This window comes from Cyanistes caeruleus, chromosome 5 (genome assembly GCF_971803275.1).
Source record: "Cyanistes caeruleus chromosome 5, bCyaCae1.hap1.1, whole genome shotgun sequence".
Classification (NCBI taxonomy): Eukaryota; Metazoa; Chordata; class Aves; order Passeriformes; family Paridae; genus Cyanistes; species Cyanistes caeruleus.
This window is the reverse complement of record NC_141705.1, coordinates 49,534,689-49,559,123: the sequence shown is the minus strand read 5'-3', so window position 1 is coordinate 49,559,123 and position 24,435 is coordinate 49,534,689. Positions and strand designations below refer to the sequence as shown.

Here is a 24,435-nt window from a genome sequence, read left to right as displayed (position 1 = left end):
TCTGAGGTCTTCAGAGTTTTCTTTTAAATGGAAGAAAAGCAGTTGCATTAATTGTTTGGGGCTTTTTGCTGGTTTAGCTCTGCAGGGTCATGAAACACTTCAGAAGTGTGCTGATGAAGAGCAGGCTTGCCCACTGTGGCCCAGCTTGGCCCAACCATAAAGTCAGCCAGTCCTTATGGAATGCACTGGTGTTAGCCAGGCGTGTGGGCTCTTCCTTTGGGCTGAGGCTGGATTGGGAGCCACAAGCTATCTGACATCTCTTTGACAGGTAAAAGCATCTGTATGGCCATGGGCATCAGGTGATTAATCTGCTTGGAAGCCTACAATGACTTTTTCATGAAGCCAAAACTCCAATCAGAACGAAAACCAAATTTGTAGGAGTTTATTTTCTCCAGTGCTAAAATAAACAACAGAAAATTGTGAACTGCTGTAGGAAGGTAACCGTGTGAAGCCATGTATTTGGATTATAAGTTACTAACATATCATTTTCTAAGAAAAAATGATATAGGACTGAAAGGTATAGGAAGTATAGGACTGAGAATCTCAGTGTAGTGTGAAGATTGATTAAAAATTATTTCTCATGACTGCACATAAAGAATTTAAGTGAAGTTTCCAAGTAGATTGCATCAAGACAATGATTTCCCTGATGGATTTATCATTTGTTTTTCTCCTTTCCTGGAGAAAGAGTGTTATTCTGGTCACTTATTTTTTACTCCCTCTCTGCATCAGAACGTATGTCTCAACAACATGCCCTGAAAATGCTTATGCTGGAGTAATTTGACATTCTCTGAGATTTCTTTGAGCCAACACTGTTTCCTCTCTCACTGTTGGGCACCTTGGAAACTGGGTACAGCTTTTAAATAGTAGTTGTGCTTGTGGGTCATGGATAGAAAGGAGGCCCATGTGGCTGGGTTCTGGCCTAGCAGGGAGGTTTTTGAACTGGTCATGGAGACAAGGTAAAAATGGCTTTTAGCAGCAAAGGAGCTCTTGAGGTGGTGTGTTGAACCCTGGCATTTTTTTTTCCCCTTTCACTTCAAGGTGTAACAAGATGAACTGTTCTGCTGAGGGATTCTGTCTGCTGTTAACCCTTAATAATATTTTAGGCTAGTAAATCAAGTACTGTCACTAACAGCTACCCTTTTTCACTGTCTTGTTTATTTTTTTTTAGAGACTTACTGCAGTGTTGTGTCTGTTTATCATCTTTTAGTGAGAGACAGTAATTCAGTCTGTCTTCTGAATGTGGAAATCACACAATGTCCAGCATCACATCTCAAGTGTAGAGTTTCTCTTCCTAAGATGAATTTGTTGTTTTGAAACCTGCCTTACAGATACAATCCACTTGCATGTAGTATACATAAAGAGTTTGTGTTTAAGTAGACAATTTGAATTTCTTTTATGTCTTCTACAAGTGGCTGAAGGATAAAGAAGGGGAGAGTAGTGACTGTTCTTGAGATCTCATTTAGTTACCATTTTTATATGAGCCTTCTAATTATGAATGGATCACTTATTAGTGGTTTTGTGTTGCTTTCATGAAAAACTTCCTCTTTCATACTACTTATATAAGTTTCTTGAACAAAACAGAGTAGGTTTTCTGTGGTGTGGATTAGATGCTGGTGCAGGGCCATTTCTCCAGCCAAATTCAGAAATACCTACTTGTAGAAATTTACAGTCTTCTTGTAGACTGGAAACATTCTCTTACGCTGAAGTCAGTGGCCATTGCCACTGTGTTGTCAGCCCTGGGTGTATGAAGTGGTCTGGTTGTGGAGGCAGAAGTGAGCACTGGGGTTATGTGGTGACTCTGCCACGTGTGTTGGAAGGGCTAGCAGTTTCCCTGAACTGTACAGTCGGGGGCAGCGTCTCTCTTGCACTGATGGGTGCCTTCCCGTATCTCTTGATACCTCCTGGTATCTGAGATGGGGTATGACTTGTTAAATTCGGTGACTGGAAAGAAATGCTGTTTTGTTCTCTCACTGAGTTTATATACAATTTACTGCTTTCTGGAAGGCACATTTTCACCGATACTCGGCCCTGGGCCCTTGACAGCTTTGGATACTCAAGGTCACAATGATTTGTGAAAAATTGTGGACCTGAAGAGAAGATTGTTGTCCCATCTGCTTTGCTGTTTCCTTTCACTGTCAATGTGTTGGGGATGGGGAGCAGGGAGCAATGAACCTGGATGAGACAATTTTTTGTCCTCTCTCACATCAGACCATAGGACATCAGTGCAATGTTTTGTCCTTGGTTCACTGTTTTTTGTGCCTGAAATAGGCTGAAACCAGCTGCTTGGATTCAACTGCAGCACATAGGAGTTTCCTCAGACATAAATGGCACTCAGCTGATACCATCTTCTAGAAAATCAGATTCCCTTCATCAGGAAGCTGACATTCTCAATTGCCTATAAATCACCATGAGTACCTGTGTCTGGGGTAAGCACCTGGTTGTTGGTGAGGTATAAAAGCTGAGCCCTCATGACTTTCTGAAAGTAGAACTTCAGAGTCTTGTAGGCAGGCTTGCTGAACTAGTGTTCCATGTACTGTCAGGATAGTCCAGTTGGAATTCCTCTGGTCTGTTGCTCCTTCACAATACTCTCAAAAATCAGTTGTATATTTCTGTAAATCTGAAGAGCTGCAAAGTGCAGTCCCTTCCTCAAAGGAAGGGCTTGATCACAAGGGATCCAGGAGTCTCAGGATAAGACCAGGTCTTAGATGAAGGAGAAAGTCGATCAACCCTGCTGATACCAAGGTTCTGCATGTAGGTACTTCTCTTGGAGCTGAATCTGAAAACACATATTTGACTCTTCTGAAAAACTGTCTATTCATGTGTGCTGCTTAGGCTAGTTTGGGAATTTTGTACAGAGTTTTTTGGACCAGAGGCCGTCTCTGTGGGCTTGTACTGCCTTAGAAGGATTTCAGCATGCTGAAAAGAGTCAGCTGTTTAATTTAACATCAAATGTATTAACACTTCAACATACTTGTACTTATGGATAAAATGTGAGTTAATCTGTACTGTATTTAATATATATATATAACCGATAGCCTGCTATTAAGCAAAATCCTGTACGTCAGGGTTCTTTTTTTGTCTTCTGTTTTGCATGCCTTCAAGGTATTTGGTTAAAAATGAGTTCTCATTATGCAAAATGGTATGGTCTCAGGTTAAGCCCCAGACAGTTTTACATTCTAAAGGACATTTGTAAATTCTGTTAAAAAGATTGCTCAGAATATTTTTAAATACAGTGTTCTGTTTGGCACGGTTTCCTAGGTGTTTGTCCATTGCAATTCAGGGTATAATGACATGCAAAGAGACAGTCTGTCCTCACAGTCTTGATTCCAACTATCCTTTTTTTTTCCTATAAAGTAGGTATTTTTTGAAATTCATCACAGTGGCTCTATATGATGACTGTAGACGATGGAGAGGGTAGTTCTGTGGAAGTTGGACACAAGTTGGAGTGCTGACAGAGGGGATGCCAGAGCTAACTTGAAATTAACTGCTCCCAGGCAAAGGCAGTTCAGAAACACAGTCTATCAGCTTGAATTCTCTGCTGTGCTTCCTGGGCTTGGATACAGAATGGCCTGGCTTGGAAGGGACCTTAAAGACCATCTAGTTCCAACTCCCTGCCATGGGCAGGGACATTTTCCACTAGACCAGGTTGTTCAGAGCTCCATCTATACTGGCTGTGAACACATCCAGGGATGCGACATCCCTGTCTGTGGGTAGCTTATTTAAATCCAGTTTGTTATATCTGTGCTGTTTGGAAGTTTGTGGTGCAGTAATGTCCTAATCTTGATTGAGCATCCTTTTCTCCTCTGAAATTTGCAGTTGGCTGTACTTTCCCACCTCTTAATCAGATTGTATGCATACATGAATTGAATGAATAAGAAACTTTCTGTTATTGATATAATGATGACAATAAGCATAGCACAGTTTTTTTCCCCCTAATTACTTCAATAACTGTTTTAGAGGGTTTTGTTCTTTCAATGGTTAATTAAAAAAAATCAAAAATCTCAAGGTATTTGGTAGTGATCAGTGTGTTCATAGTGAAAATACACTATACTATAAAACAAATGCTGCTATGCTGCATGATTCTGTTGATATTGGGTGAGTCCTTAAGGTTAAAAATAATTTTCAGAAACAACACGGCTTCCACAAGGGGATCCAACATCTTTCCAAATGGTAATGCCGATTTTGCCTTTGGTTACCTTTTGATATATTCTGGTGAGCACAGGGGTTGAAATTGTCCCTAAACACAAAACCAGTGGAATTGGCTTAAGAATGTCTTGAAGCCAGAAGTGTTGTTAAAGGTTTCAGTATGTTGACGGCCTTTGTCTAGAAGGCACATTTATATTTTTCTTAGTGATTGAATAGTTGTACCCAGGATTGCTTTAAACAAGACAAGGATTACCCCTCTGCTTTCTTTTTTGTTGTACATTTGACCTCTCTTCTTGTACAGTCCTCTTCCGTGTTTCTATGTCTGTCTGGATTGAGGTATAAAAGTCACATGCAATAAAAAGAAAAATGCTTTAGGTGAGAAGGGTGGGGATATTAATATCAGGCATGCTAATGGATAATGTAGTGCTTGAAATGAAACCCAGGAAGTCTTCCAAGAAACTTATTCATATTGTTCCTGTGTACTGTCCCCCTGAAGCTATTTAAATAGATGTTTTAAAATATAGCCGTGCAGTGTTACATGTTCCTTTTTTCACTGTATCTGGAAAAAAAAAATCTTTATTTTCTTAATTTTAATATTAAAAGTCATCCTGAATACATTTTCCCTGGATTTTGTTTATTTAGTCATCGAAAAGTTTCTATCCTGACCTGGGTAGGGCATAGAAACAAAAGAATTATTAAGAGACAGGAATGGTGATAGCAAGATTGAAGTAGATGTCTCAGGAGAAGGCTCAGTGAAAAGCGTCATTTTCTCCAGAAAATACTCCAAAAAGTGGCTCAGATGGAGAGAAAGAGGAGGTTTCTTCCATAGCTTGTTGAGAAGTCTGTGGTATAGAAGGTGAGGGTGTTTGCAATGTGCAGTGGTACTTTGGCAGTGCTTTGTTACCAGAGTTGTGATTCTCCAACCAGTGAGATGCCAGCTGCCATATTTTTCTGTGGAATTGCCAAGGCAGAGCTCTGCAGTCATGTGCAGTGTGGTGCTTGTGCAGTAGGTTGTTGAATATAAATAATTTGTATGTACCGGGTAAGTCCAGCACTTGCAGGAAACGTATGACTGATCCTACACAAAATAGATGGGCTGTAGGTGGATTTGCAGCATGTGTGCTGCAGCTCTGGGTGCCTTCCAGAAGTGTCAGACCAAGGCAGAGAAATTCATTGATTGTACATTGCACTTGTAACAGCCCCTGCTCACAAAAATGCATCAGACTTACTGTGTGTTGCAGTTGATGGATGTGCACATGATGCACTTGTCTGGGTTGTCTCGGGGTACAGCAGCTTTGGAGCTATGCCCCAGGAGTTCTGGCAGAGCTACTGCTCCTCTGGAGATAAATGGCAAGAAGAATCTGGGAAACATATTTGGGAAAGCTTTGGCATATGGCAGCCTTATGCAGAATCATCTTAGGTTGTCCACAGCTGCAGGAAATAAAAAGCCGAAATGGAGCCTCTGAGGTTTATGGTACTGTCCCTAGTGCTGTGTGTGCCTGGTGTTTTCTGGTTATGGGCCAGCAAAGAGGAAAGGCTGTTGGTGTAGGACAAAGCCAAGGGCATTGGAGAACAGCCCCCAAAATTTAATGGGAAAGCAGAGAATGAACTACAGTCAGTAATTACCAAAGCTGATGTATGTCTTCCTTCCCCAAAGACTCCTTTATATTAAAAAAAGTGGATTCTAAGTTTGCAGACTTGGTAGTTGCTCTAAGTCCGTAGTTGTGTAATCCTTCTTATGCTTCAGAACAAAGACCTTGTGTTTGAAAGGGGATTAAAAAAACCATACTGGTGCTTCTAGTGTCCTTGAAATAGCATTTTTATGTATTTTTTTTTTTCCCTAAAGCAGGCCTCAGTTAAAACCTGTTCCTTTTCTCCCTGCTCCCCAGCAGAGAAGAGTGCAGTGCAAAGGTCTTTTTGTGCTGTGGGTTATATAAGTGTGACCAAACCTTGGGCTGCTGTTGGAAGGGATGTTCTCTCCGGTCATCGGAAGTGTTGGTTTCAGAGCCCCTGGCAGTGCAGTCACTCGTGGTGTGTGGGGTAGCAGAACACAATGAGCAACTGGTTCTGGTCATGAGGGGAACAGCACACACACAGCAGGGTCTCTCTGAACCTAGGTGTACCTGTGCACCACTGTACTGGGTGTTTGTGGGCACACTTTGGTAACTACTGCTTGCAAGACTAATGAGGGAGGAGGGAGAAGGTGGCTCAACAGAAACAAACAGCTCAGAGGGCTCAAGAGCAACCCTGAAGCAAGAGTAGAATGTCACAAGCTGGGCTTAGTTTGCAGATGTGTTGTCTTGGACTGGTTGACTTTTGTATACTTTAGGTTGAATCAGTTGTTGGCTCTGGATGGTGGTTTTACAATGATGATTCAGCATTAGTATTGTTTTTCCTTAAAAAGAAAAACAGTTTGCTTCCTGCCTCCAGAAATTCAGCTGTAATTGTCAGTGATTTGAATTAGTAGTTTCTTAATGGGTGTTTTGAGTGCACATAGCCATTGATTTAGAATTTCTGCTACAAACCCAAGTAATTCGCTAATTAGCACCTTAAAGGATCACCTTTAATGCTGCCTTCTGTGGCTTTTCTACTTACATCTCTTTTATTTTCTTTCATGTCTTTTCTTCATCTTAGTCCTTCTTTACTCTTCAGCTGCTAGCCATTTCCATCTGCCCCTTTGCTGATTCTTTGTTCCTTGCATGAACTGCTCTACTTGTATTTGGGAAGAAAAGACTAAACTCCTCCACAGTCACTCTTTTCTTGATTTCCATTTCAACTTTCTCAATATTGTTTTTTCAATTTCCTATTTTCATTCAGTAGCCCTCATTTCTGCCCTTTAGTCTACTTTATTAGTTCCCCTGTGGTTGTGCTAATTGGCCTCTCTTGCTCTTTCCTGTTCTGTAGCAGGAGACAGAAGGGATGCAATTAGCAGGAGGAGATGGCTTTTTGTCAAGGGAGGACCTTGCTGCTCGCTGCAGCGCTGTAAGATCAGCTACAGACACAGACTCTGTTTCAGCCAACCTGCAGCCACCATGGTGTTTAGTTACTCATTAAAATGATAAAGGGTCATTAATATATAGGATTATATCAGTGTATTTCACTGCTATGGGTGTTGTCTGTTTGGCTGTGCTTTTTCTGCTTATTCTGGTTCATAAACTTTTGAATGTAATATTTTCTATTGCTAAGACTAGCAGTTACAGTAGCATTTATTGCTGCAAGGGTTAATAAAAACAGTCTTCCAGTTTTCTTTTAAAATACATTTGCTTCTTTATTTTGTCATGTTGGCATATCTGTCCATGTAAATACTGCTTAAAACATGTATTTATACATTTTGTTTGCAATTCTAGGAATGCTTTAAGGGAAGCTGGGCCACTCACAAGTTGTTACACAAGAAAGCAAGTAAGTACATTACTTTTTAAATGCGTTTTCATATTGCTTTGAATTGGTTTTGTCCTGTGCAGTGAGCTCTAGGTGGCCTTGCTTGAGCTGGAGATGACCTCCAGAAGTCCCTTCCAACCTCAGCTGCTCTGTGCTGCTCTCCTAGGAATGGTATTGGGTTTTTTTTCCAAGATACTTAGCACTGGATGATGCACATCTGAAATTTTGTCCAGTTCCTGACAGTCAAAAGTGCTGTGTAGAATTTCAGAGGCAGAGGTTCACACCACTGTTTGCTTCTATTCACTTTTGTATTTGTGTGAATTACTGCTTGAGCTACGTTGCCAGGTGTATGAACACAGAAAGAGGGGTGCTGAAATAAAGGACAAGGAGAATAATAAGTCACTATTGTAAAGCAGTGTTCCTTCATAGCATTTTGATGTCTAATGCAGTCAAAGGCAGTGCAGTGGGAAAGGTTCTTGCAAAGTCTTTGTGATTAGACACTTGCTGGAGCACAAGTGAGTCAGAGCGCAGCTGTTCGGTACATTTTTGGAAAAAAAGGGAGAATGCTTGTGTGCATGGTACAGCCACTGATAGAGGATGTATCATAGCTAGGATTTTGCTGAGTTCAGTTCAAGGTAGTAAGAGTATATGTGTGCCTTAGTGACAGCTGGTAGCTCTGGCACATAAATACTAGGAGACTGGTAGATTCTACCTTTTCTGAGTAGTGAAAATAGTCCATGAGTCTGAACCAAAGAGGAGAGGGCAGACCTCAGTTCTGCCCCCTTGCCTTCTCCCTGCCACCATCCTGCCTATCTTCATTAAGCTCTGCTGAAAAAGGAAGTAGGATTAAAAAGTGATACAGCAGAAACTCACATCCTCAAATAATTTACCTCCTTTCCTAAAAACCAGTAATGCTTCTTTTTCCATGATAAACGTTGAATGGTAAATAGGTTGGAGTAGTAGAGACAATTAAAAATGTTTTCCTTCTTTCTGCCTTCCCAGTATAGGGTTCTAGTAGTTCACACTTGGCATTCTGTAACCTGTTAATTTGTGTGAATGTGAAAAGCTTTGGACTTTTAAATTGTTATTTCTCAGTTTCATCTGAACTGAATGTCATTTGAGCAGATGGCTCAGATGTCAACCACAGAGGCTCTGAGGAATTGACATAAGGGCTTGCAATGGCAGACCTTTTACTGCCTCTTCATCCTTCTGAGATATAAAAAGATAAAACAAACAAGTTATCCAGTTATGAGTTAAAGATTAATGTTACCATGCTCTCTCTTAACCCTTGCCTTCTCTTTCTGAGTAAATGCTTCTCATTTTGGTATTGCTCAGGATCTGCTTGTTTCAAGCCTTTATGTAAACACCTTCAATTTGCCCTCGTAAGAATGTGTTATTTGTGGATGAAGTCAGTCATTGGACCCTGTCAGACATGAATTTCACAATGAGAGCTGGGAAGCTTCAGCAGTTTGGGACCATCTTCTAAGGTGTGAGCAGTGCTTGTCCTGAACTGCAGAAGTGGCAGGACTTGCGCTCTCTTTATCAGCTCTGGAGGGGTAGCAGCCTCCATGTGTTGAGCCTGACACTTGGATGGCCTCCCTTCCACCTTTGGATGGCCTCCTTCCCACCTCAGGTCATTTCGGTCACTGGGTGCTAAGGGAGATCACAAGAAAGGAGCATTCATCTGCAGTGCAAAGGTTTTGATTGAAAGGATGGTGAGTTCCTCTCTAGAAACAGGCTTTTTTCCCAGGAATGAAAACAAGCGCTGTGTTATAAAGCTACAAATGAGGAACAACTTAATTACTACACTTCCTTTGTGTATTCAGTCCTGACATTTCCCAGTTTGCTATTGAATAGGGTAGGAAGAATGTGAATTTGGAATGGACAATACAAAATAATAACTGCTACTTACACTTTCATATATCAGTATATAAAATGCCAGACAGTCAGATCTAGACTTGCGCACTTCTAAGGCACTTTCTAGACCCCACAGTTCTCATTCTTAGTAGGACAGATTTTGCTGCTGCAACTTTTTCCCCCCTTTTTCTTGTCTTTTCAGAAGATGAAAAAGCTAAGCGTGAAGTTTCCTCCTGGAGCCTGGAAGGAGATGTTAACACAAATCCCTGGTCTGGTTATCGATACACAGGGAAGCTCAGGCCACACTATCCATTGGTAAGCAAGAGGTGCCACTCTACTCCAGCACTGCCATGTTCTGTAGCAACTAATGGATCACCCCTGACCTGATGAACTCCCACATTTCAGCTGAGAGAGGAGAGCTTTTTGATCTGAACCCAATTGCAAGGACATGCATAGCTGTCCTTATTGTAGTTCATTTTAGTTTAACTTGTTCTATTTCCTGGTATATTTATAATTAAGAAAGCGCCTGTGAGCATCAGTAACAGGCTTAAGCTCATACCTTTTGGATGTACACTGTGACATTTATTCTGCAAAAAAGCTACTGCTAGTTCAGATGATGTCTCCTAGCTGTTTGTTGTCCTTGCCAGTTACAGAGCAGTCTGTTTCTGAAAAGCTCAGGTAACTAATTTAGAATTTAAATAAATGGTTTTATATTATATTATGTAAGTGGTTTAAAATAACCTGGTGAGTGAACTGGTGAACAGCTGAAAGAACTGAGGTTACAGTAATCTCCAGCACTGGCATGGTGAAGAACAACAGAGGTCAGTAAGATCTTTGGTTGTGAAAGGTGCTTTTAGAAGATGATGACATATAACTGTGTGTGTATATATATATGTATATACAGACCTAACTGTATTTTTAAATTGGTACAAGTTTGTACATGGAATAAGCTGAAGCTTTTTTTACAGCAATAATGGCATTTTCTGTACATTTGTCTTTTCTAATTGGCCTGTACTAGAAAAGCTGCCCCAGTGGCATTCTCTTCTAGTCTTCTCCATCTGTTACAGGCTCATTAGAGAACAGATTAGAAGAGCCTGAGCCCATGTGTGTTTGTTAGTGTTGTTGGAGAAAAAGGTATTTGGGATATTTCACTGGCTAAGTAATTTAGTTGTGTTATCTCTGAACATTGGCTTTTTTGTCTTGTGTCTGCTGTGAGACTGATGCAAATGAAATTAGAGATTTTGACTAAGGTGATGATCAGAAGTAGCAATCTTGCTAAAGAGAAGAGGGATGTATTTGGACCCAGTGCACACGGAGTCTGGAAAGCAGCAGAAAAAAAGCACTACAGTAAGGCATAATACATTATAAAACCAGCTTGATTCACTTGACAATAAAAATCTGATTTTTACAAAGCTGTGCAGTTGTCTGTTGAAAGTTGTATAATATGATAGCAATAGAGAGTAACAGAATGTTTGGGAATGAAACTTGGAACTTTTGGAGTGTTTACATACTTTGCAACTTTTTCCAAATGGACTTAGCCATATTTCACATGAAATATATCTTATTTCATATTGTATTTTTCTGTGACTGTAATAAGTATTCTTGCAACCTAACCAACTTTGCCTGTGATTTATTTAGACACCAACAAGACCTGTGCCAAGTTATATTCAGAGACCAGATTATGCTGATCACCCACTAGGTAACATGAAACAAAACATAGTTATGAGTGTTATGTTTGCTCTCTGTTTTCCTGTTAATTGAAAAAGCCTTTAAAGCATCAAGGAGTTAATGGAGAAGGGAACCTCTTGTATCTGTTCTCACTTTACTTCTTCCTCACAGTAACTTACTGAATTTTAAAAAATCATGGTTGCAAGTATTTTCTGGAAGTTCAAAGTTTGTAATGGGTTGTCTTTCAAATGTGTACAGGAAATTAAGAATTAGTTAATTTGGTTTTGGGGTTTTGTTATCTCAAACATAAAAGTCCTAGTTCTGTTGTTAATTTGATAACAAACAGCAATCAGTTGACTGCCACAGATGAATCCTGCTGAACCATTCTCTGTGGCATCAGTATATCTGTTGAAAATGTATTATTGTATAACAAAACCAAGAAAACCTTGCAGTATGCATCCCCCAAAACAAAACTGATGTATGAATTCCAGCTATTTTTGGACAGAGAGGGAATGCATTCAAAATTACTTGCTTATTGGATTGTTTTGGTATTTTCCCCTTTTTATACCATTACTGGAGCTTTGCATTTCCCCAAAAGGCTGCTGTAAAGTCTCTTAGCATTAAGGTTAATTTTAAGGTATTCCATAGCTATTTTTAAAAGAGTGTAAATATTAAAACAACATAAAATACTGGATTTTAAAGGGTTGCTCACCTATAATGCTGAGATTTCACAGACTTCGGTAGGAAGAATTTTCATGTTTTTGTCAGCTGATTATTGCAGTAGTATGACCAGATATATTCCCAATCTCATGTAACCCTTTATGACTGTTTTAGAATGTAATTTTCACTAATTATTTTCTAAGAGCAGCTGAAAAATCATTTTCTATGAATAAAATAACTTCCTTGTAAACCTGATACTTAAGACTGTGTTTTGACTAACTGGACTAAATGCTGGTTTTATGCAGTAAGTGAATGGGCTTCCTGAGCATGTGGGGCATTATGGTATTGTGCAGGGCTTATGAATTTCAGCTAATCTGAATAATGATGATAATACTGTGGCTTGGTGGGTTTTTTACTTTAGGCTATGGTGAGAAAGTTTGTACTTCTGTTGCTCTTGGTAAGCTAAAGAAGTCCCTGGATTGGATATGTGTAGCAATAATCACCCTATATAACATGGGGTTTTTACTTTCTTTTTTTAATCTTCTCCCTTTTTCCTTTTCAGGAATGTCTGAATCAGAACAAGCTTTAAAAGGAACCTCTCAAATAAAAATACTGTCATCTGAGGATATAGAAGGGATGCGCGTGGTGTGTAGGGTAAGGGGGTTTTGATTTTTCTTGCAAGGTGCCTTTACATTCTTCAAAAATCTATAATGATTTTACAACTTTGTCACAGCACCTTATTATACCACTTTAGAGCACTGAAAAATAGTTTGGGAAGCTTGATATTTTCTGGCTTTTTCTCTTCTTTTGACCCCAGTTCCCAGTAATGTATTTTGCAAGCAGAAGGGTGACTTTTATCTGTTTCCTGCATTTGTTATTAGTAGTAAGACAGTCTGTGACTGACACGTTGTTACTCTTAAGAATATGTTTTATAGTGCATAAATGAGAATTTTTTCCTCTCCTGGAGTTGGTACTAAGTAAAAACTAAAAATCAAAACAAAGCCCCATCCCTAACAATTTTTGAAAAAGAGCTGTTCAATTGTAATCACTTCCTTGTGCATAAAGTCAGACTTTGAAATATATTTAGGTAGTCTGATTTAAGATTATGGCATTCAAGGAAAATGTGGTCCAAACCTTAACTGGGGTATTTTCAGCTCTTACAGACATGGATGAGTACATGACCTGGAGCTATATCAAAGTCTTTCTAGAGCCCAACTCCACACAACTTTCCTGGTGATCTCAGCATAGCTGTCAAAAATGGGTTATGAATCATGTAGAGAATAGTCCTGGTCTACTTTAAATCAACTTAAATTAAGACAACGGGTCAATTTTAAATCTATTTTAAATTGTTTCATTTGCAGCTTGCTAGAGAAGTATTGGATGTTGCTGCCATGATGGTGAAACCAGGAGTAACTACTGAAGAAATTGATCATGCTGTCCATTTAGTAAGATTAGTTTATTATTCTTCTGGTGTTTATAAGTGTTTTCTTCTATATCATTATTTTCAAATGATGATTGTGTGGTTTTCTTTGTTGCATGAATTCCATTTCTTTATTTCAAACTGTTTCCCAGTTTGAAGCTGGTGGGTAGTGCAGATGGCAAGAATGTGCTACAGTGCAATGGTGGGTTCAAAGTGATTTAGGAACTCCCGGGCCTCTCTCTGTATCAGCTGCTTCCATATTTCTGGCCTCAGATTTCTTCTAAGTTTCTTCACTTGCTTTCTCAGTCAACATCATATTATTTTCTTTCTTCTAAACCCTTTTCTCTCCACAGATAGCATTATATAAAAACACCGTATGTAGGCCATGGACTTGTACTCTCTGTGGTTGGTTAAGACATATAGAGGAGAAAGTTAAATTATTTATGATTGGGAATCAGAACTGAGATGCCTCAGAGAGAACTGAAACAAGATGTCTGATGCAGTCTGACAAAATAAAGCCATAGTCCAGTGAAGTGTTCAAAAGACATGCTCAAGAATCTTCCTGCCTTAACTTTACATAGATATTTGAATTGCATAATTTTTTTCTTTGCTGTCTTTTCAATGAGTCATGTAATCTGGTACTTGAGGCTACTTCTGTCCATTGTGGGAAAGGCAACGATTTTGGTATAGGTAGGTTTGTTAGAGAGCTTATCTGTGCAGCTGTTCAGCCAAGATTGCCTGCTTTTATTAGGCTGGAGACTTCTGTTGAACTGTATTAAACACCAAATTTCTTGCTTAGGCATAAAGTATGGTATGAACAACTGGTAGTTAACATGGAGTTACCCCATCTCAGCAGTTTATGGAAACTTTGGCATGTTGCTGTTACTGACTGATATCCCTAATTGGTATTTTGCAGTTTTAAAAACAGTATTATTTAAAAAAAAGAAAAAAAAATTAACACAACATTTTTTTTCAGTACTTTCCTCAGTATGTGTATGTATGTATGTATGTATGTGTAAGTATATGAAACAGGTCAGTTTTGCAAAAATACTAAAAGGTTATTACAGTGCAAGGGAAGCAGCTTAAGGTTTTAAAGCTGGGGGGAAGAGTAGTGCTAAATATTTTGTTTAGCTTGTGTGTCTTGCAAAAATCTTGGACTGGATGCTTAAAAGCAGTAATTGAAAATTACTTTTTAAAACTGGATAAATATTGCCATGCATTGTTTCAAACCTGAATATCTCAGCATTCACAGTCAAACATGAACATGAGCAGAAAAAAAATTAAAGTAGCTTTAATTTCTTCCTGGTAAGAAATGCAAGGCATAGCAAAAACACTGCCAAGAAATGCTTGAAGAATCTTATTTTTAAGAGTCACTGCTTTTCAGCCTGTCAGTCTTACTGTAAAGCTGTTGCACACATGTTTTTTTCTGTGTTTTTCTTTGTACAGAACTTTTTGGTGTAAATTGTACCTTCTCTATTTAGGCTTGTATTGCAAGGAATTGTTATCCTTCCCCTTTGAATTATTATAATTTCCCCAAGTCATGTTGTACGTCAGTGAATGAAGTGATCTGTCATGGAATTCCTGACAGGAGGCCGTTGCAGGAGGGAGATATTGTTAATGGTAAGTGCTGTGAAAATTACCCTTAAACATTTCTACCCTCTGTGCATTTAAACCATGCAGTAGGGTGAGGTTTTAGAAGCAGGCAACATCATTGGAGTAGCTTCTTAAGAGAGGCTTTTGTTCTCATTTACCAGTTAGGTTGTTCTCATTTACCTCTGCTTTTTACATACTTCAATTAATGAATTTATTTAATAAAATAATTTCAAAATTTCCGTCCATTTTAAGAGCTCCATAATTCTTCTACCCTGATCTGTGCATTAGTATAGTGCCTGAGTATTCCACTAGTGGGCTAGATTCCAGTTGTTCCAGACTGTATATATAGTGAATAAAATGTATATTGAATTATTCAACTGGGTTAGTTCTGAGTGAATTCTTGATTAGATGGCTCTAGATTCTTAAAATTTTGCTATGCTCATGATAATTATTATGACTTTAAAGGGTCCTAATCTGGAAGCATTGTATAGGTGCATGTTACCTTTTTTTGAGCATCTCACAGTCTAACAATACCAGCTGTGTTTTGTTCTTGATACTCAAGGTACTCAGGCCTTCTTGAGTGGTGAGAGATAGTTTTATAAATTATTTGACCATCTCTTCTTTTGACTTCCATTTCTTCTGGTTTGGCAGTAAAAATTAATGATGCATTTTTTGTACAAACGTTTGCACCTTTGATTATTGCATTAGTTTGCTTTTCTCTTACATGTAAATAAATACATAGTGTATGCTAAGGTTTCACCTACCTCTAGAAGCAGATTGTAATATTTTTAAATTATCAGATATTTGATACATATTAGCTTGTAATAATAGCTACTAAGCCTACAGCTCAGTACTGTGGATAGCAGCCTTTTCAGAACAAGTGTCATGATTGCTGCCCCTGTCTGGGTGAGGTGTAGTCTGTTTGAAAGCTCTGAGCTTGTAGGGTACATGTAACAATGTATGCCATATTTCCTTTATCTTATTTTAATTTCAAAGATGATGTCTTTGCACATCTCTTTATTATTGCCAGCTATTCTGGCATTGCTGGAGTCCAGTGTGAGAAGCCCAGCTCATAGAATTACGGTTTGGGTTGAAAGGGACCTTAAAGATCATCTGGGTTCCACCCTTGTGCTGTGGACAGGGATACTTTTAATATAAACCAGGTTGCTCAAAGCCCCATTCAGCCTAACCTTGAACATTTCCAGGAATGGGGCATCGACAGTTTTACCGGGAAACCAGTGCCTCAACACTCTCACCATAAAGAATTGTTGTTTAGTGTCTAATCTAAACCTACTCTCTCCCAGTTTGAATCCATTCCTCCTTTACCTGTCCCTACTTGCTCTTGTAAAAGTTCTTCTCTGTCTTTCTTCTTGGCTCCTGTCAGGTGCTGGAAAGCCACAATTAAGTCACCCCAAAGCTTTTTCTTTTCCAGGCTGAACAATCTGAATTCTCTCAGCTTTTTCTAATTGAAGAAATGCTCCAGCCTTCTAATCAACATGGTTGGCTTCATCTACATGGGGCCTTTACCTCTCTGCTGTTTGCATGCCAAGGCTGTACCTCAGCCCTGGACAACACCTTCTGTAAGAGGCTTTAGTCATACCTTTGTCCACATTCCTGCATTTGATCAAGTTTCGAGCCTTCTGCTTTGTTAGAATGAGAAAGAACTGGGCTTCCTTTCTGTAAGGTAGTGGCTCAAAAGCCTCTTGAAAAGGAGAACCAAAACTGGTTACAAGGAGGGATAGAAAAGGTACCTTGGAATGTACCAATGAACAATTAAAAGGAAGCATCTGTCTTTTTCTTTATATAAAACTTTTAGCCTGGAAGCCATGCTAAAGACCAAAACAGGTTTTTTGAATCACAGGAACATGTCATCCAGAAAGTACTCTCAAGTCATGTCTAGTTGTTGGTACTAAAGTGTGTTTTCCCACATCTTCCTATCAAGATTGTATTGGTCTCTCTCAGCAGCTCATGTGCAATATTCCTAAAGTATTACTGTTCACTACAGTTTCCTTCATGACTGTTTACCTGTGAGAGGATTTGGGTGTGGGTTTCTTCATGAACAGCATAGCAATAACTCTTCCAGTGGGTTTGGTGATCTAGCAGCTATTAGACCTATCAGCTGACTGACAAAGACTTAGAAACAAAAGTTCCCATTCTGCCACAGCAAGACAACTTGATATGTAAAACTGTGATTACATACCTTTAATAATTTAATTCCCCCCTATTAGTGCAGGAATTAATTCTAAGAAAGTACTTTGACCAGGTAAATCACCATGGAGCAAAGAGCTTCTCTTTCCCTTTTTTATATTTACCTAAAAAACCAATGGTAGCTTTCCGAGTCTGTGTTGCATTGTTGGGGCATTGTCTTCCTCCCCCTCCCTCTTTTGTTTCATTAGATCAAACTGTTCACCAGTGAAACACTAACATAAAAATTATTATATAGAATCTACAGGATAAGAATGAAAGAATTGATTCTGCTGGAGGAGTTTTCTTACGGAATTCTTGTGAAGTAATCACAGTTAGAATCCCCCATTTTTACATGTTGGCTCTTTCACAAATCAAGAGGCAGGAAGTGAGGATCAGAGTGCTGATTTCCCATGTCTGCTGTTGTTTGCAGTGGATATCACCGTCTATCGCAATGGCTACCACGGAGATCTGAACGAGACATTTTATGTTGGGGAGGTGGACGAGGGTGCCAGGAGGCTTGTCCAAACAACTTATGAGTGCCTAATGCAAGCCATCGATGCAGGTAAAACATGCCTGAAGCATGAAGGTTTTGGTTCTCAAACATGCTTGCTCATATTGCCACTGCTCAGAGTGACTTCTGCTGCAGCACACAGAAGTTGTCACCAGCTGATGATGGCTGTTGTGTAAAGCAGCGATCCTTCAAACGGCGCAGTTCTGTGAGTGGTGGCTGCAACTTCTTTTTAAATATGGGCTGATGAGGAAAATGTATTTGATGCTGAGCTGATCCATGGATGACATTGACATGGAAACAGCCTTTTCTTTGACCACTGATGAGTATGACATCCTTGATCTGAGTAACTTAGAGAATGTAGCAAGCGAAGGATGCTTTGGAAAAGCCTACTTTTATAATTTGTATATTTTGTATATTTTTTGCACAGTGACTCTGCTAAGGTAAAACGCTGTGAACGCTTAAACATGTATCTTTTAGCCCTGCCAAACCTGATGGTTATTTCATAAAGCTGGTTACCAGATCTTGATTTCCTGTGGGAGTGTGCCAGAGAAGACAGATACATATCCTTCAGTACCTACAGAACTTTAATTATCTTGCTTAGTTAGCAGTTGGGGCAGCTGCATCAAGACATACAGTGAGATCAAAAGGTAGCTGCAGAATGTTCTGTTCAACTTCAGAAAACAAAAGATGAATTTCTCAAGTCCATGGAAATACTTGTACCATCTGTATCCTTTATACACTGCAGCTTTTTTAAATCCCCATTATAATTTAATCACTTCATGGCCTCTAAAGATTGAAGTTTAGGGTGCTATGTAGTAAGGCTTTAAACTTGAGTTTAGTCAAAAGTAAATGTAAATAAAATAAATTAAAATGAACATAATTTGGAGATAGCTAGTCCAGCTGAAAAGACAAAAATCCGTAAGAATGATGTCTTGTGAATCCGTTGTGTGATCAAGAGAATGCTGCCAGGTTGAGCTGTGAAGAATAAAGATGACCTGTTTATGTGAGATTGCTGTTCTGAAATGACCAGTTTGTTTTTCAGAGCTAAACCAGAACAGTGTGTGTCTTTGGTCCTGTACTTTTTTATAGCAAAAGTTACATGTGTTGTCTCATATCCTTTGTATCCTCCCCTTGATGTAGAAATCGTGACAGAAATTTCCCTGTGTTCATAACAGTGAGATTGAAATTCTCACTGTAAGTCTTTTTTACCAATTTTTAGATGCTGTAATGTGTTTTAAAGGGTTTTAGACATTGGATCTGAGTAGGAATTCCAGCAGCAAGTGTGTCAGCTATTAAAAGGGGGTCACCTCCCCCCTCTTTAAATCATCTTGAAGTCTTGATGTTGGACCAGCAGGGCTCTAGCTGAGGGAGCTGTATGAGAGAGAAGCACAGGACTCCTTGCTCCATCAAAATGAGTTGCATGTGCTGTCAGGCTTCACAGCTATTTAGCACAAATGCAACAGATTAATCTCTTCCCCACCATGTCCTTTTTAATTTTTGAGGAAGCATGTATATTCCAGTAATACGAGTTTCTTGTTATTTTCTGTAAATTCAGCTTAGGGGTTTTAGTTGTAGTCTCTTACATTAGCAGAGAATTGAACTAAAGGTTGCTTCACATAAAGTTTTAGCTTGATGTGAACTCTGCTTCAAAGATGGCTCCACACAACCACATATCTGGCTCCTGAAGGAATAGCATATATTCAGGGAGTTTGGAATAGTCTTGGAAAAGCTTGAAATTTTGTTTTAAGGGGCTCAAGGTTGTTTTCGGTAGGAATTTTCATTAGCTGAATGATGAAACATTGTTGCTTTTATGGTATTATTACTCCCTTGTCTAAGTGCTCAAAGGGAATTTCTCACACCATTTTCATGTGTTTCAAACTCTTCAACTTGAAAGGCTTCCTAAAGGGATTGTCAAAAAAATTAAACCTGAATATGAAAATTCTTATTTGCTGTAGCATTGTCACTGAGAATCTTGTCTAACAGTAGGGACACCCATTTTCTTTTATTTGTTTTTCTAAATATCAGTTCCTTTGTGTGCGTTTTTCACACAGTAGAGGCATAAGTGTATATTAAAATATAGTTCATACATTCATTGCAAGCAGCACTGCAGCTCAGGGTGTGAGATCTCACCAAATACTTGGAAAGTCCTTTATTTTTAATTTCAAACTTCGACATACTTTTAATGTGAGCACTTGCATCTATGAAAGGAAGAAAGCAGTATTCTTGTGAAAAAGGCACAAGAATACACTTCTGTCTCTTGGGTTGTTTTTTTAATATGAGACAATTTCCTCCCTCTCTCAAGTTACTGCACTCACATATATACTCAGTGGATTAAGTGACCATAGGAAGTTGCATACTGGAACAGATGGACACACAAGCCATGAGTGCTACAAAGATGGTGTTTGATGGTTAGTTGTGTTGAAAGAAAGCTCTCTAAATTCCTTCTGTATCTCTAATTTTGCAGTAAAACCTGGTGTTCGGTACAGAGAACTGGGGAACATAATTCAGAAACATGCTCAAGCAAATGGATTTTCAGTGGTTCGGAGCTACTGTGGGCATGGAATCCATAAACTTTTCCATACAGCTCCTAACGTGCCCCATTATGCCAGTGAGTATTCGTACCCTTTGTGCTGTCCTGGAGACAAGAAGTGATTTGCAGTGAATGTACCCAATTACTTGAGCCATCAGGATGGCATTTTGACACTTGAGAAATATTTTTTTTTTTTAACTCTGGACTGTAGCATACTTTATGAACTTGAGCTCGCATTAGCTGCCTGCACTAATGGTTAGTGTTAGGTGTCATCAGTAATGGGTAAGTGCTCAAAGTTATTGCCTGAATTCCCTTAGACATTCTTGTCTAACAGGAGCTGCCAAATGTTTCTCTCCTTAGAAGTTCTAAGCAAAACCTTATTGCCATTTACAGATGCAAATGAAAAGCTCTTTGAATAGGATAGATGGGTGTTGTGACTGAATCTGGATCCTGTTTCTTTTAGTTTTCTTCATTTGAGTGCTGTGATTTGGTATTTCTGGAAACTTCAACCGAGTGTGTGGCAGAGGAGGAATGAACATAGTGGTAGTTTCTGGAAATGTCCATGGCCCTGTAACAGCTTTTCCAGCAAGACTAAGGAACAATCCACAGAGGCAAAGGATGGAAGCTTAAGTGCCAGCAGACAACTAAGGGCAGAGTAAACATCATGAAGCAGTGATGAAAAGTTCACACTCACTTCAACTGTAAAGCTGCCCTGATAATAGGACACTTATTTCTTTAGACCTGACAGGTGCCTCCATCTTCCCATCTCCTTATGAGCCTTAACACGTGTTACAGTTATAGAATATAGTCTAGCAATTTCCATGTCCATTTCCTACGTTATTTTTTCTAACAGAGAAAAATCTGTTAATTGCAGGGTAAAGGGTATCAGTTCCTGGCATGTACTTTTTGTTGTGTAAAATGAAGAAAATATGGATTCTTTGGAGGTGGGGAACTTTTTATACCAATTAAAATCCAATCCAAGACCAAGGAAATTTCTATCTTTCCTGGCTATTTGGAACTTCGAACTTTTTTTTTCATTGAGCAAATATGTCTGTTCCCAGAAAGAAAGATGCTGGGTGTTTTTTTCTAAAATACAGAGTCATAGCAAAAGCAAAGTGGAAAGATCTGAGGGACTTAAAGCCTCTTGGAGAAAAAAGAATGCTACTGCTTATTTCTAGCCTACTATGAAAGGAGTTTGAAAAGCAGAAAGCTCATTTTCTAAGAAAAATGTTCTGTTGCTGTTGTGGCAGCTTGATTTCTGAGATTTTTTAAAGCCTATAGGTGATTTAGGCAGTGTAATAAATTTACACAATTAAGGTTAGATGAGGGGATGTAAAATTAATGTAAATTGTCTACAGCAGCAAAGTAGCTGGGAGCTAATGGTTCCTGTGCAGTTCTGGAGTTTGCTCCAGCTCTCAGGCTCAGTTACATCTGAACTGTGCTGTCCTTCCAGGTGAAACAGGGCAAAGGAAATGGGCTGAAGCCTTTCTCAAGTCAAACTGCACTCCTGCAGTCAGGCTGTCCATCAGTTCATGTGCCTCCACATAAGCATTTTTGTTGCATTTAACATCAAAAAGTTCCTGTGTTATTGTCCTGGATGCCTCAAAATGCTCTGCTATTTTATATTAGTTAAGGAACACAGCATTATCACTGACACCACTATGACCCAATTATCCAGGGTAATAAGGGGGCAGTGTGTCTTTCATAAATGGAATCATGGGATTACTTAACCACTGCCACATTTTCACAGTTTATTGGAGCTAATGGCTCAATGCAAACAAATGAGATTCCAAGCCTTATCTGAGTATCTTAAGTGCTTCTTACATCTGTTGTTTTTTAATTATGCTTTCCCATTATAGAAATGTGCAGAAATTCCTGTATTATATTTATTTAGTGTTTTTATAGAACTAGAGTTGAAGTTCCAGTTGTTGGAGAGAAAGACAGCAATTAATTTTAAGCTTCTTGAGTAAGTATTACAGTGTTGGTGGATGGGGAGAAGGAAAGAAGGAAAGGGAAATCTTTATGTATACATAAAAATGGAGAAGTGAACAGATCATCTCAGAAGGGCTTTTCTGACTCTACTGTGTTTCTGTTGTATTCTGTTAGGACAAGGATTCGTTCATTTACTAACATGGTATTCTTTTTTCTGACTTGAATGTTTTATCTTATTGCAGAAAACAAGGCAGTTGGAGTCATGAAGCCAGGTCATGTATTTACAATTGAACCAATGATCTGTGAAGGTGAGCAATTTAGCAGTAGAGTAAAATGGTTACTCTTGTTTGCTGTTACGTAGTGGTGGAACAGGATGCTGGTTCTATCGTGTAGAGCTGATACATTTTTTTAAAATTTCTCTTTGGGGACTGATACCTGTTATTTAAAGACTGGCAGGAAGTGATGCTTTTTGTTTTCAGGTGGCTGGCAGGACGAGACCTGGCCCGACGGTTGGACTGCGGTGACGAGGGACGGGAAGCGCTCGGCACAGTTTGAACACACACTGCTGGTCACAGACACGGGCTGTGAGATCCTGACCCGGCGCCTGGACAGCATTCGCCCCCACTTCATGACCCAGTGATAGTCCACACTGAGCAGGTGCATCAGAATGAGAAATACATAAATATTTTTTGCCCCTGTACTATGCATTTTTTTAAGAGTACAGAATAGAAAGATTTCACCATTTACTTTGTTCTCAGTGATTGTAGATAAGAGGAATATCTCCAAGAACCTGACCTAATGTCTGCAAAAGCAGAGAATTTAAAGAATTTCCTGCTTTCCTCCTACCTACAACACTCACGCTGTACTTTCCTTTTTTCTTCAATTATCTCTTTAGCACCTTTCTTCCAATTAGGCCCACAATTGCTTCTGTTGCTACCATGATATTAGCTAGAAAAGCGTGGGTAAGCTTTCCCACTGGGACTTGATATTTTGGGATCCAGGTTTTTTCACCATTTCAGTGTGCCCTATCACTCTTTCTTTGTGAGTGGCACCTGAGATTTTACGCATTTCTTATTCCAAAGACTTGCTCTTGCTTCTGCAGATACTATTCTGGGCCTTGTTTGTTTATCAGTTGAGAAGGGGGCAGAAGGGAGAACGACACGCCACGTACAAGAGCGGGCTACCTTTAAATCTGCCCCCATCTCTGCTGGTGGCTTCTGTAGTGATTGCCACTGTGGGTGGTACACTGTGTTAATGGCAGGACTTGTTTTTCTTGCTGGAGATTTGATAGGATGGGAAGTTAACAAAGTCTGTCTTATATGCAGCTCCCTGGAATAAACTGCTTTTTGGCGAAGCAGTACTTGCAGGTAGCCTCCTACACCAAAAGCTTGGTGAAACTGATGTATCAGACTTGCCTAGATAAAAGGAATGAAACAAGAACCAAAAAGATCCCATGATTCATGGGATCCCTACATGTGGTAGCTGTGGGGAATTTTTTAAAAGTACATCCACAGTAGTTGTGGGAGATTGGATTTGCAAGACTTACAGTGAAGTATCTCAGAACAAGTCTGAGTGTGTGAAAATGAAACATGTCCAACACTGTATTCATTTTCTTTTGGTGATTTTTAAACGGGTCATTTTTTCCCCCTTGGTTGAGTGAGTTTCAGGCTTTTGGAAAGTCTTAGGGGGGCAGCTATGAAAACTGATCTTTTTTTCCTCAGACAGGGTATAGAGTGGGCAACATTGGTACATATACCCCTTTATATTTTGTTAATGGGTCAGGGAGAGCTGGAAACAGTTAAGGAGTGTGGATTGATTAAGCCTCTCTTTTCTCTACCCTTTCTTTTTCCATGCCCATTTACTTTCCATCATCTTTGGTGTCTCTGCTGAGGGAAGTTATTTTTTCTTCTGAACAGTAATGAAAAATTTCAGGCCCCATTGTAGACTTCATCATACACCACACTGTAACACAAGAAATACTTAAGCCAGCACAGGCATTAAATCATACAATCATGGGCATAAAATACACCTCTTACAAAACGTCTGGTGAATTTGTTGCCACAGATCCAAGAACATGAAGTGCTGCATATCCTTGGCTCCCCTTGGCACTGCAGAATTTAGGTGGGGGAAAGGGGTTAGTGCTTCACAGAACTGGACTCATCTACTCCCAGATTTGCCAGAAAATGTCTTCTCTGCCCTGAGTGCCTCAGACCTCTGTTGCTGTAAGAGCATCACGGCAATGTTTTCATTACCTTTATTCTTGTTTTAATTATGCAGTAGAGTGACCTGAAACAATGCACAGAGAGCGCGTGTGCGTGCGTATGCGTGTGTGTAGAGATTTTTAACAAAAAACAGACTGTAGTACTTGAGTGGGATTACCTGTGCTGAATGAACTGTTGAGGAGATGCCTGTCCTGGAGGTTTGCCCACCATATCCTTCACTTGAATGGTTACAATGGTCTTGCCTTTTCTATGTGTGTGTGTATGATGCGGGGGGTGGGGGGGCTTCATTTTTGGTCTATAAAATAAAAGTTGCAGCTGCTTTTAACAGAAA

At 39.4% G+C, this 24,435-nt stretch overlaps 1 protein-coding gene across 2 annotated transcripts in view; it reads left to right on the top strand.

Moving 5' to 3' along the window:
- METAP1 (methionyl aminopeptidase 1) overlaps positions 1 to 24,435 on the top strand; it is a 27,518-nt gene extending 3,083 nt beyond the window's left edge. For both annotated transcript variants that reach the window (XM_086888404.1, XM_023927025.2), the window contains exons 2-11: positions 7,494 to 7,545; positions 9,584 to 9,696; positions 11,020 to 11,080; positions 12,272 to 12,363; positions 13,071 to 13,154; positions 14,611 to 14,749; positions 17,340 to 17,471; positions 19,885 to 20,028; positions 22,125 to 22,190; positions 22,362 to 24,435. In XM_086888404.1, coding sequence (XP_086744530.1) covers positions 7,494 to 7,545; positions 9,584 to 9,696; positions 11,020 to 11,080; positions 12,272 to 12,363; positions 13,071 to 13,154; positions 14,611 to 14,749; positions 17,340 to 17,471; positions 19,885 to 20,028; positions 22,125 to 22,190; positions 22,362 to 22,522 — 1,044 coding nt within the window. In that variant the 3' untranslated portion in view covers positions 22,523 to 24,435. The remainder of the gene's footprint in view (positions 1 to 7,493; positions 7,546 to 9,583; positions 9,697 to 11,019; positions 11,081 to 12,271; positions 12,364 to 13,070; positions 13,155 to 14,610; positions 14,750 to 17,339; positions 17,472 to 19,884; positions 20,029 to 22,124; positions 22,191 to 22,361) is intronic.